At 38.8% G+C, this 18115-nt stretch overlaps 1 protein-coding gene across 3 annotated transcripts in view; it reads left to right on the top strand.

Moving 5' to 3' along the window:
* Positions 1-17734, top strand: part of LOC132149698 (uncharacterized) — a 58128-nt gene extending 40394 nt beyond the window's left edge. The window contains exons 8-15 of one of the 3 annotated variants that reach the window (XM_059559102.1): positions 5904-5990; positions 6187-6441; positions 6528-6770; positions 9010-9267; positions 13469-13777; positions 16876-17124; positions 17210-17293; positions 17625-17734. In XM_059559102.1, coding sequence (XP_059415085.1) covers positions 5904-5990; positions 6187-6441; positions 6528-6770; positions 9010-9267; positions 13469-13777; positions 16876-17124; positions 17210-17293; positions 17625-17691 — 1552 coding nt within the window. In that variant the 3' untranslated portion in view covers positions 17692-17734. Of the gene's footprint in view, positions 1-5276; positions 5715-5903; positions 5991-6186; positions 6442-6527; positions 6771-9009; positions 9268-13468; positions 13778-16875; positions 17125-17209; positions 17294-17624 lie in introns of all 3 variants that reach the window. The other 2 variants (XM_059559099.1, XM_059559101.1) reach the window with 2 other exon arrangements.
* Positions 17735-18115: the final 381 nt, after the last annotated feature.

Below are 18115 nucleotides of genomic sequence, written 5' to 3'. Positions count from 1 at the left end.
CAAAATGGAGGGTATTAAACAAGACTTTGGAGTTATCTCAGCTGCTAAAGTAAACTGGGAAAAGAGCGAGGCATTTGCAATAGGAAAATGGGAGCAGGGACTGCCAGTTTTACACGATAGAATAACGTGGAAAAGGGAGGTCTCAAATATTTTGGAGTTTATCTTGGATATGCAATTACACAGCAAAATAATTGGGATGGGGTAGTAGAGAGGATGGTAGGCAGACTGGCTAAATGGAAGTGGATTCATTCACAACCATCTTTTAGGGGAAGAGTGTTAATAGTGAAAAATTTGGTTTCTTTGATACTCTGGCAACTGTTTTGTGTGGACCCACCCGTAGGGTTATTATCTCAGCTGCAAACAATTTTTGTGGATTTTTTTTTTTTTTTTGGATCGATTGCACTGGATTCAACAAGGTGTATTGTTTCTTCCTAAAGATGAAGGTGGACAAGGTTTGGTCCACTTGCCAAGCAGATGATCTGGTGTGGAGGAGTTTGACTAAGGTCATCCTACAAAGGGTGGAGGGACTTGGACTTGATGTTGTCCTCTTCTTCATGGATTACAGGAAGTTGAACTTGAATAACATATCTCCTTTTTATTGGGGACTTTTTACTTTCAAAAGAATGGACAATTCAGACTCTTTGTTTCGGTTGTTGGAGGAGCCCCTAGTTAAATGGGCTCGTCTAGATGTGACAGATGAGGTACCAAGCCTCTCTCAGAAGTTGTGTGCCTCTGGAACTGTGAAGCTGAGGCGAATTGTCAGTGTGGCTGGTCCTGATTTAAGTGATGTTACAGCAGTAGCCCTGAAGCTGGGGCAAAGGTAAATTCGCCACACAGGAACAATAGTAGAAAAGTGGAGAAAGAAGCGCCCAGATGTGGAAATCGCACTACTTAAGGATTTTGGGAAGGGTTTGGAGGTTCCAGATAAAAAAGATTAGGGCTGTAGCTATCGAATATTTTAGTACTCGAGTATTCTACCAAAAAATCCATTGATTAATCGAGTAATAAAAGATAAAATGTGTTTATGCTTAATTAAAGTGCAATATTAATTATGCAAGAGAGAATAAGACTCCTGGGTGATTGTTGTGTGCTTAAATCTTAAAAAAAAATAATGTTAGATTTTTCTTTTTTTTTGTTGTAGGCTATGTACATTTTGCTGAACAATAGTAATACATCTCTGGCAAATACTTGTCTTTAAACTAAACCAGACTTTTATTTTGACGGGTTGACGTACCTTTACAGTTCTGTGTATGTGATGTGACGCTAGTTTTACTCAAATCAAACGGTCAAATGCTCATGAAGTGACTGTCAGAGCAGTTCTGGAGATGTTGTTCATGTGTTCACGTCTTATTTAGTGATACAGCAGACGCTGAAATTACTTCAGTGTGTGTGATAAAGGAAGACGTGCTTCTGCTCCATTCATTAACAAAGACACACAGAACATGCAGGATTCATATTTAAATACATGTTAAAGACTCTTCAGGCTTAATATTTACAGATATTAGTCCATATCATGATTTGATGTAAGTGCAATGACCTTTTTTTAATTAATTCATTCAAAATTTGGCAAATTTCGTGCCATTCCGCGTTAAACCCTAAATTCTGTTTTTATGACTGGATTCCGCGATTCCCTCCGCGTTTTCTGCATCGTGGAAATCATAGGACCCTAGTTGTGGTATGCCAGCTCTATCTTGCAATGGACACATGCCACGACGTTCTCTTTACGTTTGCCACGCCCTCAAATCAAAACACTGCTGACTCCTTGCAGTATGCGATTTCGGACGCAGGGCTTGTGTCTCCTTCCGCTTTGTGGGTTACATAAACGCGTTGTGTCATAAAAAATCATTGCGAAAGAACCTGACACGAGATTTAAAATAAATTAAAAGAGGCTTCGAGGGAGAAGAATTTGCCTCGATCATTTTTTGTAATTGAGTTACTCGAGGAATCGTTTCAGCCCTAAAAAAGATCCTTTTCCGAAATTTAAAATTACTCCGGACTTGAAGGATATGTCAGGTCCTTTGCTAGACCTTAATGGGCTGAAAGACTTGGATCTGGATATAGTAGAGGGCAAAGTTCTCTGTGTTGTGTAAACATTTTTGATAGAGTTTCTTTAAATGGGCGAGTTGATACAGTCTGGAAGTAAAAGCTTGGGATGGGTGAAAAAGCTAAACCTTTTTGGAGAGTGTTTTACAAACCACCATTGATTAAGAAATCTGGAAATATACAATGGAGAATTTTACACTTCTGTTGCAGTTAATGCATTTTATTTGTTATTAATCCAAGTGTTAATGATAAGTGTGTGTTTTGTGGTTTAAGGGAAACAGTGTTTCATTATTTTTTAGAATGTGTAAGACTTAAATCACTTTTTGTTTTATTGAGTCAAGTGTTTTCAAAATTTGGAGAAAAGTTCACGCATAATGCTTTTATTTTGGGGGCAGGGTATAGTCAAAAGCAAAGAGTAAAATGGCAGCTGATCAATTATGTGATTGGTCAAGCAAAGCTTGCAATCTATTTAAGCAGGAAAAATAGAATAGAGAATAGACTTGGCCAAGAGATTATGTGTCTATTTAAAGCATATGTTAAGTCTAGAATTGTTGTTGACTTTAAGTATTATATTAATGAATGATATATCCTATTCTACAGAAAAGCATTAAAAACTGCTAGATTCAATTACTGTTCTTCTCTTTTAGAAGAAAACAAACATAACCCCAGGTATTTATTCAATACAGCGGTTAAATTAACAAAAAATAAAGCCTCAACAAGTGTTGACATTTCCCAACACCACAGCAGTAATGACTTTATGAACTACTTCTAAAATCGATACTATTAGAGATAAAATTGCAACCATTCAGCCGTCAGCTACAGTATCGCATCAGACAGTGCACTATAGACCCCCTGAGGAACAGTTCCACTCATTCTCTACTATAGGAGAGGAAGAATTGTATAAACTTGTTAAATCATCTAAACCAACAACATGTATGTTAGACCCTATACCATCTAAGCTCCTAAAAGAGGTGCTTCCAGATGTCATAGATCCTCTTCTGACCATTATTAATTCCTCATTGTCATTAGGGTATGTACCCAAAACCTTCAAACTGGCTGTTATTAAGCCTCTCATCAAAAAACCACATCTTGACCGCAAAGAACTAGTTAATTATAGACCAATCTCGAATCTCCCTTTTCTGTCCAAGATACTAGAAAAGGTGGTATCCTCACAATTATATTCCTTCTTAGAGAAAAATGGTATATGTGAGGATTTCCAGTCAGGATTTAGACCGTATCATAGTACTGAGACTGCTCTTCTTAGAGTTACAAATGATCTGCTCTTATCATCTGATCGTGGGTGTATCTCTCTATTAGTTTTATTGGATCTTAGTGCTGCGTTAGACACAATTGACCACGACATTCTTTTGCATAGACTTGAACACTTTGTTGGCATTAATGGAAGTGCATTAGCATGGTTTAAATCGTACTTATATGACCGCCATCAGTTCGTAGCAGTGAATGAAGATGTATCCTATCGATCACAAGTGCAGTATGGAGTACCTCAAGGCTCAGTACTAGGGCCGCTACTCTTCATGCTTTATATGTTACCCTTGGGAGATATCATCAGGAAACATGGTGTTAGCTTTCACTGTTATGCTGATGATACTCAGCTCTATATTTCTTCGCGGCCTTGGTGAAACACACCAATTTGAAAAACTAATGGAATGCATAGTCGATATAAAAAACTGGATGACAAGTAATTTCTTACTGCTAAATTCTGAAAAAACAGAGGTGTTAATTATTGGACCTAAAAACTCTGCTTGTAATAACCTAGAAAACTGTCTAAGACTTGATGGCTGCTCTGTCAATTCTTCATCATCAGTTGGGAACCTAGGTGTGCTATTTGATCGCAATCTTTCCTTAGAAAGACACATTTCTAGCATTTGTAAAACTGCATTTTTCCATCTCAAAAATATATCTAAATTACGCCCTATGCTCTCAATGTCAAATGCAGAAATGCTAATCCAAGCATTTATGACCTCAAGGTTAGATTATTGTAATGCTTTATTGGGTGGTTGTTCTGCACGCTTAGTAAACAAACTACAGCTAGTCCAAAATGCAGAAGCAAGAGTTCTTACTAGAACCAGGAAGTATGACCATATTAGCCCGGTCCTGTCAACACTGCACTGGCTCCCTATCAAACATCGTATAGATTTTAAAATATTGCTTATTACTTATAAAGCCCTGAATGGTTTAGCACCTCAGTACCTTTATTTTTTATTTATATAGTGCTTTAAACAAAATACATTGAGTCAAAGCAACTGAACAACATTCATTAGGAAAACAGTGTCAATAATGCAAAAATGATAGTTAAAGGCAGTTCATCATTGAATTCAGTTATGTCATCACTGTTCAGTTAAATAGTGTCTGTGCATTTATTTGCAATCAAGTCAACGATATCGCTGTAGATGAAGTGTCCCCAACTAAGCAAATGGTAAATGGGCTGCATTTATATAGCGCTTTCAACAGACCACATGGCCATCCAAAGCGCTTTACAATTTGCCTCACATTCACCCATTCACACACTCATTCATACACCGACTGTGGTGTCAGCCATTCAAGGCGCCATCCAGCTCATCGGGAGCAGCTGGGGTTAGGTGTCTTGCTCAAGGACACCTCGACACTTGGTCAGGTGGAGCCGGGGATCGAACCACCAACCTTCCGGTTTGTAGACAACCTACATGAACCACTGAGCCACTGCCGCACTGAGCAAGCCAGAGGCGACAGCGGCAAGGAACCGAAACTCCATCGGTGACAGAATGGAGAAAAAAACCTTGGGAGAAACCAGGCTCAGTTGGGGGGCCAGTTCTCCTCTGACCAGACGAAACCATAGACAACTAGAGCCCCAGATACAGATCCCCTGTAAAGACCTTGTCTCAGAGGACCACCAGGACAAGACCACAGGAAACAGATGATTCTTCTGCACAATCTGACTTTGCTGCAGCCTGGAATTGAACTACTGGTTTTGTCTGGTCAGAGGAGAACTGGCCCCCCAACTGAGCCTGGTTTCTCCCAAGGTTTTTTCTCCATTCTGTCACTGATGGAGTTTCGGTTCCATAAACACTTGATGTATTCCACTTTTCTGAGAATAGAATATCAAAGTGGAGATTGGGTTTTCTGGGTTTCTTGTTTAATTATTTATGTGTGTCTGATGTGAAGTAGTGTATTATGTGATGTAAGTTGATGAGTCAAATTAATGAAGTGTTTGGTTCTTGATTGTATATTATCAGGTTCTTGTTCATTGATGATGAAGAAAGAAGGATGTGTGCTGTCCGATTCCTGCTGAAGCTCTGTGTTGCTGCAGGAGAAACTGATGAAGAAACAAGATTCTTGACTCTGCTGTCATCTGTGTGCAGCTACAAAACCTTCCCTTTTGATGACAAATATTATAATGATGATGTTCAGTGTGATTTCCTGCTGGATCTGTGCTCACATGTGAAAAAATATGAGACTCAAACAGGCAGAAGTTTTCTTCCAGCATTACAGTCAGTTTTCCAGTTATGTGATGATGTCTGGATCATAGATCTCTCAAAGAGAAAGAGCTCTGTCCTCCTGGAAGTGCTGAAACTCCAGACAGAGAAGAAAACAGTCGAGCTAGGTGGGTTGTCAGAGAAAGAGAGTGACGTGAAGAGTCTCCTTCAGTGTCTGCCACACATCTCACAGCTGAGGTTCGTCTTTGTTTTGTGACATTCATGTCTCATGGCTTTCGAGTCCTCAGGCTGTTGATTTACCTCATCTGTCCTCCCTCAAAACTTGACAATGTTTTTGTTTTAAATTTTTAATGAGTCTTTTATAATTTGCATGAATTAATGTACTGCATAAAATGCGAGGAGTTTCTTATGTTTCTCTTCTGACAGACTCGACCTCACTCTCAAACCTAAAGCTGTCTCTGTCAGAGGAACAAGGATTCTCTTCAAACACCTCACAAACATACACGCACTCAGGTACAGACCGGATTATTAATAACTTAAAGCACAATACTGCTAGATGAAGATGAAAGATGAAGCTGGATCATTATAGCAACAGAAAGTGAATCATGGGATTTGTCGTGTTCACCTCCAAAGCCGTTTTTATTTTATGGTTTATGGTTTTTGTAAATGATAAAATGCTTATATTTACAATGTGTGTTGTTGTTTTCAGGCTGAGTGGTTATATGCTGGTGAGAGTTGTGCAGGCGTTGAGGTTTATGAAGGTTCGAGCTCCCATCACCGTTAATGAGCTCACACTTGATCTGAATAAGGAACAGCAGTCAGAGAGCAATCTGTCCAGGATCCTGAGCAAATTAGCCATCCTTCTGAGACTCTGGACTGTCCAGTGTTTGAACTTGACTGAATACAAGATTCAGTCTGTTTCTGTGTCTGTGCTACTGTGTCACCAGGGACCAGTGTCTCTCAGGTCTGACTGTAGGACACATTTCAAGTGTTTGATTTCATATCTACAAATATAATCAACTCTCTCTCTCTCTCTCTCTGTATGTGTAGACTGTCCAAAGAGACTCTCCAGAAGCTTGTTAAATGTGTCTATGAAGCTCAGGAAGAGGAACTGACTCAATGCTTCCTGCAGAAAGTGGACGGGGATCTGACTTCCTGTTCATTGAGCTGGGAAGAGCTTCATTACTTCCTGCAATGCAGAATTCAACAAATCACTCTGAACCTCAAAAAGAGTAACATTCAGGCCAACATCAGAGAAATTCTGCCATTCCTGAACCAGGTTAAGTTTAAACGGTAAACAAGTAATTATTTATTTGAGAAAATCTGCATGTAAAATGTAGCCTATCATTTTTTATTTTTGTGTATAGATATATATATATACATACAGTGTTGGGGAGTAACTAGTTACATGTAACGGCGTTACGTAATCTAATTACAAAATTATTGTAACTGTAATTAGTTACAGTTACTAAGAAAAAATGAGTAATTAAATTACAGTTACTTATGAAATTTTTAATGATTACAAAGGGGATTACATTTGAATATTTACACACATCCACATACAGATTTAACTGATTTCTTTCCCAAATTGCACTGACTATTCTGAGACATACCGCGCTAATAATTTCCGGGATGCGGAAATACAGTCTGGTTCGTAGAATCCAGTCATAAAAAAGAAATGCCTAACGCGGACGAAATATGCCACATTTTGGATGACTAAATCAAAAGTAGGTCAGTACACTTGAATCAAAACATGACATGGACTAGTGTCTGTGAATATTAAGCCCCAAAAATGCAATATATGACTTGCACATTCCGCGTGTCTGTGGAAATCAGGCGCGGACTGGACACCGGGAGAACCGGGACAATTCCCGGTGTCATGGCAGCCGATTTTGCCCCACTATTTAATATCATTATTGTATAATTGCACGCCGAATGTACTAAAGCGATCATTTGCGAATCGGCCATTTGATAATTAAATCTCTAATAAGTCATGAAGTGTTAGTCATGACTCGCGCGCTCTCCGCGCCTCCGCCAAACGGTTTGGATCAGACTCAGAGTAATCAATGAGAGAGAGAGAGAGAGAGAGAGAGAGAGAGAGAGAGAGAGAGAGAGAGAGAGAGAGAGAGAGAGAGAGAGAGAGAGAGAGAGAGAGAGAGAGAGAGAGAGAGAGAGAGAGAGAGAGAGAGAGAGAGAGAGAGAGAGAGAGAGAGAGAGAGAGAGAGAGAATAGAGTGGACAGCTGGAGCAGAGAAGCAGAACTACTGTTCAGGGTTTCAGGTCAGTTTCATCTGTAAAGATGCTTTTTTGTCTTTGTTTTTTTTATTTATTTAATCAAGCAGCAGCACGTTGCTCATCAGTCATCACTCAAAATACTATATAAAGGACATCATTATTATCAGTTGTAATGTTACAGTTGTAATTTAGCTTGAAAAAAAATCAGATTTTTTTTATAGGTTTAGGGGGAGCTATACAGACAACAACACAACCCTTAAGAAAATTAACATTTTAACATTTAACTATAAATCCAGAGAAAATGGTTACTATTGGTTAATTGTGGTAGCCAAAAATGTAAAATTATTTTACAAATGTATTTATTTAAAAATAAATACAAATCCATTTGCAAAAAAAAAAAAGGTTATTTTCGTATACAGTATTAGGATTTTTCTATAAAGATATTGTAGTATTGTAGAGTATTGTATTGTAAAGTATAGTTTTGTTCAATCTTGAGTATTAAAGTCATGAGAGAGATGGATAACAGGGCAAAATAAAGAGACTGAAGAGAAAAATGGAAGTGAAGGTGCCGTTCAGGAGAGAACTTTTAATTATTTTGCATGTCCCCAAATTAAAGATTTAAACCTTTTTTTATGTCAGGTCCATACAAAAAATAGTTTTGTCCATGAATTTGTTTGTATGAGTTTGAATTTTCCAGTCTGAATTTTTTTCCCAGTCCGCCCCTCCTGTAAATTAATGGCAAAGACATGGTTTCATTTACTACACATAGGCCTACTGAAGCTCGCAGTGTTTTCAACCTCTGCCGCCTCAATATAGGAGTACACGAGCACATAAACATAATTTCTAGAACTGCTCTGTGTCACTTCATATGCATTTTACTTATTTTAGGAAAACTATCATCATATACAAAGAGACAGCAGTTTACAAAAAAACACCAATGTTTCAGGAGTTTATTACACAGAATACGTCACATGCTTATTAGATAACTGTATTTAAGTTGATGTATATGCTTTTATTTATTATTCTTTAATTTTCACAAATTTATAAAAGTAATCAAAAAGTACTCAAAAGTAATTAGTTACATTACTTTAATAAAGTAATTGAAAAAGTTACACTACTATTACATTTTAAACAGGGTAACTTGTAATCTGTAACCTATTACATTTCCAAAGTAACCTTCCCAACACTGTATACATATAAATATGTGTATTTTGTAATAGATTCATAGTATGCTAAAGAAAAAAAAAAAAAAAAAAAAACAGCAATTTAAAAATGATAAATATGTTGTGTCTGTACAGGATGAGCTCTGCCTTCATGCTGTGTGTGATCAGAGAGGTCTATGAGTCTGGCTCTTCTGGGTTTGTGTCCAGTCTGTTGAGTTCAGTGGAGAACTACATTAACCTGCAGAGCAGAGATCTGGACTCTGTTCACTGTGCGTCGCTGCGCTTCACACTGCAGCACTGCACTGCAGCTTCACTCAACCTGCTCTGGACCTCCATACCAGAGGAAGAGCTGCAGAGCATTCTGCCTCTCTTCACACACCTCTCCCACCTCAGGTCTTGCTGCTTTCCTCTTTATCTCTGTTCTTCTGTTTCTCTCTCAGGTCTGCCTGTGTCTTATATTCATTAGCTTTCTGTGTGATTCATACTACAAGCCTTGAAGTGGCATTAAATTATGTTTTAACCAGTTAAAGGCATATTGTTTTGTTAGTAGTATTTTTATAATTATTTTAATATTGTTTTTAATGTCTTTAAGGCCAGTTATTGGTTTGCATTTATGGTACCTCTTAAAAACACAGTCCTTTAAAAGTCTAACAAAACTGCTCTTCAGTTAATTGAAATGAACATAATCAAACATTTCTATCTCAAAAGTACTGAAAAATATATTTATGAATGGAACTACTATAACACCCAGAATCATTTAGAGCCTTCAGAATAATATAATTCTTTAAGATTCCCATTCATACTAAATGGTTTAAATTTTCTAAAACTACTTGAAGGCTGTTAATGATGTTTCCAGAATTTAATTCAATTAAAGTTTATTTGTATAGCGAATAAATTAAGTTGTTACAATACATTTAGTAGTAGCTTGTCAGTGGTGACTGTCAAATTGATGTACATTAATGTCGTAATCAAACAGACGATGAACACTATTAAAAGCAATGATTGTGTGTTTATATCAAACCTGTAGCAACATGTGATAGTTTATGTTGTTTCAGTGTTGGCTTCATCTGAGGGGTTGTCATCATCTCTTCTCAGGTGTTCAGTCATCTCAGGTCTTTGTAAGGGCTGGATGATCTAGACTGAAGCTTGTGTAAAAGGGAAGAATGATGTTTTTGTAAATTGGAAATATGATTGCTGTCTAATATAAAACCCAGATTTTTGATTACAGAGGAAGTAACAGTACATCTGTCTAGATGCAAATTGTAATCCAAGAGATTCTGTATATATATATTTTTTTTTGGTCCAGTAAGAAATATCTATTTAAGATTATCTATTAAGAAATATAGATAATATAGAATTTTAATTGAATTTTAATCTCGTTGAAATGTATAGTTGAGTATCATCAGCATAACAATGGAACAATGGAAACTAATTATGTATTTTCTAATAATATTACCAAGGGGAAACATGTATATTGAAAATAGCAGAGGACTTAAGACGGATCCTTGTGGCACTCCATACTTTACTGGTGATAAATGAGATGACCCCGTTTAAATAAACAAAAGGGAGTGATCGGACAGGTAGGATCTAAACCATCTTAGAGCCTGCCCTTGAATACCTGTATAGTTTTGTAATCGATCTATGAATGAGTATGTCATGATCTATGGTGTCGAACGCAGCAGTAAGATCAAGTAAAACTAGCAATGAGATGCAGCCTTGGTCTGAAAAAAGCTTGATCATATGTTGTTTTAAACAGTGCTGTTTCTGTGGGGCCTGAAACCTGACTGAAATTCTGTATTTCTGATGTTATCTATTTTATCAGTGAAGAAATTCATAAAGTCATTGCTATTAAGTGGGTAGAAAAAAGCCATCATGGCAGTTATTTAAGAATAGGCTTACTATTCATATGGAGTGAGAATCTGTCCTGATCTAGTGTTCGTCTGTGTTCGGTGTTGACAGGGTGCTGTTACTGATGTTACAGAATCTGTCCTGATCTAGTGTTCGTATGATGTTACAGAATCTGTCCTGATCTAGTGTTCGTATGATGTTACAGAATCTGTCCTGATCCAGTGTTCGTCTGATGTTACAGAATCTGTTCTGATCCAGTGTTCGTCTGATGTTACAGAATCTGTTCTGATCCAGTGTTCGTCTGATGTTACAGAATCTGTCCTGATCTATTGTTCATCTGTGTTCAGTGTTGATGGCTGCTGTTACTGATGTTACAGAATCTGTCCTGATCTAGTGTTCGTCTGATGTTACAGAATCTGTCCTGATTTAGTGTTCGTCTGATGTTACAGAATCTGTCCTGATCTAGTGTTCATCTGTGTTCGGTGTTGAAGAGCTGCTGTTACTGATGTTACAGAATCTGTCCTGATCTAGTGTTCGTCTGATGTTACAGAATCTGTCCTGATCTAGTGTTCGTCTGATGTTACAGAATCTGTTCTGATTTAGTGTTCGTCTGATGTTACAGAATCTGTCCTGATCTAGTGTTCATCTGTGTTCGGTGTTGAAGAGCTGCTGTTACTGATGTTACAGAATCTGTCCTGATCTAGTGTTCGTCTGATGTTACAGAATCTGTTCTGATCTAGTGTTCGTCTGTGTTAAGTGTTGGTGGCTGCTGCTACTGATGTTACAGAATCTGTCCTGATCTAGTGTTCGTCTGATGTTACAGAATCTGTCCTGATCTAGTGTTCGTCTCCTGATCTAGTGTTCGTCTGATGTTACAGAATCTGTCCTGATCCAGTGTTCGTCTGATGTTACAGAATCTGTCCTGATCTAGTGTTCGTCTCCTGATCTAGTGTCCGTCTGATGTTACAGAATCTGTCCTGGTCTAGTGTTCGTATGATGTTACAGAATCTGTCCTGATCTAGTGTTCATCTCCTGATCCAGTGTTCGTCTCATGTTACAGAATCTGTCCTGATCTACTGTTCGTCTCCTGATCTAGTGTTTGTCTGATGTTACAGAATCTGTCCTGGTCTAGTGTTCGTCTGATGTTACAGAATCTGTCCTGATCTAGTGTTCGTCTGATGTTACAGAATCTGTCCTGATCTAGCGTTCGTCTCCTGATCTAGTGTTCGTCTGATGTTACAGAATCTGTCCTGATCCAGTGTTCGTCTCCTGATCTAGTGTTCGTCTGATGTTACAGAATCTGTCCTGGTCTAGTGTTCGTCTGATGTTACAGAATCTGTCCTGGTCTAGTGTTCGTCTGATGTTCCAGAATTTGTCCTGATCTAGTGTTCGTCTGATGTTACAGAATCTGTCCTGATCTAGTGTTCGTCTCCTGATCTAGTGTTCGTCTGATGTTACAGAATCTGTCCTGATCTAGTGTTCGTCTGATGTTACAGAATCTGTCCTGATCTAGTGTTCGTCTGATGTTACAGAATCTGTCCTGATCTATTGTTCATCTGTGTTCAGTGTTGATGGCTGCTGTTACTGATGTTACAGAATCTGTCCTGATCTAGTGTTCGTCTGATGTTACAGAATCTGTCCTGATCTAGTGTTCGTCTGATGTTACAGAATCTGTTCTGATCTAGTGTTCGTCTGTGTTAAGTGTTGATGGCTGCTGTTACTGATGTTACAGAATCTGTCCTGATCTATTGTTTGTCTCATGTTACAGAATCTGTCTTGATCTAGTGTTCGTCTGATGTTACAGAATCTGTCCTGATCCAGTGTTCGTCTGATGTTACAGAATCTGTCCTGATCTAGTGTTCGTCTCCTGATCTAGTGTTCGTCTGTCGTTACCGAATCTGTCCTGGTCTAGTGTTCGTCTGATGTTACAGAATCTTTCCTGATCTAGTGTTCGTCTGATGTTACAGAATCTGTCCTGATCTAGTGTTCGTCTCCTGATCAAGTGTTCGTCTGATGTTACAGAATCTGTCCTGGTCTAGTGTTCGTCTCCTGATCTAGTGTTCGTCTGATGTTACAGAATCTGTCCTGGTCTAGTGTTCGTCTCCTGATCTAGTGTTCGTCTGATGTTACAGAATCTGTCCTGGTCTAGTGTTCGTCTCCTGATCTAGTGTTCGTCTGATGTTACAGAATCTGTCCTGATCCAGTGTACGCCTCCTGATCTAGTGTTCGTCTGATGTTACAGAATCTGTCCTGGTCTAGTGTTCGTCTGATGCTACAGAATCTGTGCTGATCTAGTGTTCGTCTGATGCTACAGAATCTTTCCTGGTCTAGTGTTCGTCTGATGTTACAGAATCTGTCCTGATCTAGTGTTCGTCTGATGTTACAGAATCTGTCCTGATCTAGTGTTCGTCTCCTGATCAAGTGTTCGTCTGATGTTACAGAATCTGTCCTTATCCAGTGTTCGTCTCCTGATCTAGTGTTCGTCTGATGTTACAGAATCTGTCCTGGTCTAGTGTTCGTCTGATGTTACAGAATCTGTCCTGATCTAGTGTTCGTCTGATGTTACAGAATCTGTCCTGGTCTAGTGTTCGTCTGATGTTACAGAATCTGTCCTGATCTAGTGTTCGTCTGATGTTACAGAATCTGTCCTGATCTAGTGTTCGTCTGATGTTACAGAAACTGTCCTGATCTAGTGTTCGCCTGATGTTACAGAATCTGTTCTGATCCAGTGTTCGTCTGTGTTCAGTGTTGACAGGCTACTGTTGCTGAAGATGCTTCACTGCTGCAGTGTCTCTGATGTCCAGCAGGAAACAGCAGCTGTTCTGCTCTCTGTCCTTCAGCACAAGCTGGACTTCTCTTGCAGCTCTGCTCTGGATCTGACAGCAAACACAGACTCGGAGCCTCTACATCTGACCGCTGAAGACTGCCGTGTGATATCCAGAGTCATTCAGAGAGCTCATTCAGACACAAAGACACGGCTGATTCTGCAGGACTGTGAGATTCATACAGCTGGAATGGATCAGCTGTTCCCAGTGTTACACTCTGTTCAGCTCTGGTGAGAAACACCAACAGATCACATTCACACAGATCCAATAAAAAACCATTCAGTATATAAAAAGACTGGGTTTTGACAAAAATTTCATGATTCAATTCTCATTAACAAGCTTTCGATTCGATTCAATATCGATTATATTGGATATATATGACAAATTTTCTCCAAGAAAAAAAATCTCTCAACTAATGCTGTAAAATATAAATTAGAGTCAGCTGGTACTACATTTCTATAATATTGAGGGTTAAAACTGACTGATTTGATTTAAATTACACTTAATGAAGTTTTTTTTTAAATGATAAAGTTACAATAACACATATTTCTACTATAATTAGTTTTTTTTTTTAATATAAACATAATGGTGGCTGTCATAAATCCTTGGACTGATTTATTCAAACATAAATTAAACATTGAAGAACAGTAAAATGTATAATGAATATGTTATATGGTGCATATATTTAGCAAAATGCCTCTCTCTGAAGTTTATTTTTCTATCAGATTAATGAGTGTATGGTCACTGAGGTAAATGTGACATTACATGACAATGTTAACAGTCTTTATATTGACGTCTGTGCACAGAGGAAACACTGATAGAGAGGTTACAAGACACAGGATACGGATTGTAAAGTTGGATTTCTTTTAACCTTCAGATGTTTAGTCATGATTATTTGTGCTAAAGCTGTTATTAATGTGGAGGATATGATTAGTTCATGTGCTGCTGTGTCTGTTGATCTGAGGTGCTACAGCGATCTGACACTCCACATTAAACAAGCTCCAGAACAGCATTTATTGTTTGTTGTAGCATTTATTTATTGTCACAATTATATTCCTTCTTAGAGAAAAATGGTATATGTGAGGATTTCCAGTCAGGATTTAGACCGTATCATAGTACTGAGACTGCTCTCCTTAGAGTTACAAATGATCTGCTCTTATCATCTGATCGTGGGTGTATCTCTCTATTAGTTTTATTGGATCTTTATTGGACATTCTTTTGCATAGACTTGAACACTTTGTTGGCATCAGTGGAAGTGCATTAGCATGGTTTAAATCGTACTTATATGACCGCCATCAGTTCGTAGCAGTGAATGAAGATGTATCCTATCGATCACAAGTGCAGTATGGAGTACCTCAAGGCTCAGTACTAGGGCCGCTACTCTTCACGCTTTATATGTTACCCTTGGGAGATATCATCAGGAAACATGGTGTTAGCTTTCACTGTTATGCTGATGATACTCAACTCTATATTTCTTCGCAGCCCGGTGAAACACACCAATTTGAAAAACTAATGGATTGCTTAGTCGATATAAAAAACTGGATGACAAGAAATTTCTTACTGCTAAATTCTGAAAAAACAGAGGTGTTAATTATAGGACCTAAAAACTCCGCTTGTAATAACCTAGAACACTGTCTAAGACTTGATGGTTGCTCTGTCAATTCTTCGTCATCAGTTAGGAACCTAGGTGTGCTATTTGATCGCAATCTTTCCTTAGAAAGCCACGTTTCTAGCATTTGTAAAACTGCATTTTTCCATCTCAAAAATATATCTAAATTACGGCCTATGCTCTCAATGTCAAATGCAGAAATGTTAATCCATGCTTTTATGACCTCAAGGTTAGATTATTGTAATGCTTTATTGGGTGGTTGTTCTGCACGCTTGGTAAACAAACTACAGCTAGTCCAAAATGCAGCAGCAAGAGTTCTTACTAGAACCAGGAAGTATGACCATATTAGCCCGGTCCTGTCAACACTGCACTGGCTCCCTATCAAGCATCGTATAGATTTTAAAATATTGTTTATTACCTATAAAGCCCTGAATGGTTTAGCACCTCAGTATTTGAATGAGCTCCTTTTACATTATAATCCTCTACGTCCGCTACGTTCTCAAAACTCAGGCAATTTGATAATACCTAGAATATCAAAATCAACTGCGGGCGGCAGATCCTTTTCCTATTTGGCGCCTAAACTCTGGAATAACCTACCTAACATTGTCTGTAACATTGTCACACTCTTGCAGTTTAAATCTAGATTAAAGACCCATCTCTATAACCTGGCATACACATAACATACTAATATGCTTTTATTATCCAAATCCGTTAAAGGATTTTTAGGCTGCATTAATTAGGTAAACCGGAACCGGAAACACTTCCCATAACACCCTATGTACTTGCTACATCATTAGAAGAATGGCATCTACGCTAATATTAGTCTGTTTCTCTCTTATTCAGAGGTCACCGTAGCCACCAGATCCAGTCTGTGTCCAGATCACAGGGTCACTGCAGTCACCCGGATCCAGTACGTATCCAGACCAGATGGTGGATCAGCACCTAGAAAGGACCTCTACTGCCCTGAAAGACAGCGGAGACCAGGACAACTAGAGCCCCAGATACAGATCCCCTGTAAAGACCTTTTCTCAGAGGAGCACCAGGACAAGACCACAGGAAACAGATGATTCTTCTGCACAATCTGACTTTGCTGCAGCCTGGAATTGAACTACTGGTTTCGTCTGGTCAGAGGAGAACTGGCCCCACAACTGAGCCTGCTTTCTCCCAAGGTTTTTTTCTCCATTCTGTCACCGATAGAGTTTCGGTTCCTTGCCGCTGTCGCCTCTGGCTTGCTTAGTTGGGGACACTTCATCTACAGCGATATCGTTGACTTGATTGCAAATAAATGCACAGACACTATTTAATTGAACAGAGATGACATAACTGAATTCAATGATGAACTGCCTTTAACTATCATTTTTTCATTATTGACACTGTTTTCTTAAAGAATGTTGTTCAGTTGCTTTGACGCAATGTATTTTGTTTAAAGCGCTATATAAATAAAGGTGACAGTTTGAATACTGCAATAAAATATAGAGAATTTGAAATCTGAGACTTTGTTTCATATTAAATGTACCAAAGCACAATGCTTATTGTGATATATTGGATGGGAAGTGCCCTTCAACTTCCCGTCCATTAACTGAAAACAGGCTAGACTAATAGATTCTTAGGATTTAAGAATCGATATCGTTCCATAGACATGAGAATCGATTAATATGGAGATATCAATTTGTTTCCCAGGCCTAGTATATAATGCATCTCTTGCTCTCTGTCTTTCAGCTGTGATAAACCTCTGCTGCTTCAGTTTCTGGCTCATGTGAGGCCTGAGGAAGCCCCGTCTCTCTCTCAAGCTCTGGGTGAAGAGCTGGATCTCAGTCAGACTCAGCTGGATCCACAGGTCTGTAGAGGTCTGGAGCTGATTCTGGAATATTCTGAAGGACTGACAGAACTGGATCTGAGTCAGTGCCGTCTCACCGATCACAGTCTGGATCTGCTGCTCCCAAACCTCCACAAAGCTCAAATCATTGAGTGAGTGACTGAGAAACTCCCAGTGTACATGTCTCAAGTATAATGTGATAGTTCTTACATTCCTGGTTTGTTTGTTTGACCACAGTTTCAGTGGAAACAGCATCACTGACGCTGGGGCTGAGAAAATCTACAGTATCATCTCTCACAACAGTAACATAAAGACAGTAAGGTGTGTGTCTGAGTGTCACGATGTAGCACACAGTTATTTGTTAATGATTATTTACAGTGTTTTTCTTCCTCTTAAATTAAAGAGCAGGTTGTTTATTCTTCATAGTTTATATTGTCATGCTCACTGGTGAGAAAATCATTAATGCTAAAAATGTGTTAAGTGTGTGTGTTTCATTTACATGTGTTTGTTCATTTATCAGATTCTTTCATCCAAAGTGACTTACAGATGTGTGTGTGTGTGTGTGTGTGTGTGTGTGTGTGTGTGTGTGTGTGTGTGTGTGTGTGTGTGTGTGTGTGTGTGTGTGTGTGTGCGTGCGTGTGTGTGTTTGTAGGCTCTTCAACAACAGAATTGAATCCAGACAGCTCTTCAGCACAGACTCGCGATTTGAGATCTGGTGATGTCAGTAAACTCTCTGGAATCAACAAGCAGATGAAAATATCCAGTGCAAAGACTTTTCTCTTTCGAGTTTAGTGCTATTATGTAATCAGCATTAACTGAATAGACTGTGTGTGATCAGAGAGGTCTATGAGTCTGGCTCTTCTGGGTTTGTGTCCAGTCTGTTGAGTTCAGTGGAGAACTACATTAACCTGCAGAGCAGAGATCTGGACTCTGTTCACTGTGCGTCGCTGCGCTTCACACTGCAGCACTGCACTGCAGCTTCACTCAACCTGCTCTGGACCTCCATACCAGAGGAAGAGCTACAGAGCACCTCAGGTCTCGCTGCTTTCCTCTCTAGCTCTGTTCTTCTGTGTCTGTTCTGACTTATCTTTTATTTTTAATCACATAGGAAAGCACCTAAAAAGAGCAAGCTGTGGGTAAAAC

The sequence above is a fragment of the Carassius carassius genome, chromosome 9 (assembly GCF_963082965.1).
Source record: "Carassius carassius chromosome 9, fCarCar2.1, whole genome shotgun sequence".
Taxonomy (NCBI): domain Eukaryota; kingdom Metazoa; phylum Chordata; class Actinopteri; order Cypriniformes; family Cyprinidae; genus Carassius; species Carassius carassius.
The sequence above is the reverse complement of the archived record's forward strand: the minus strand, read 5'-3'. Positions and strand labels throughout refer to the sequence as shown.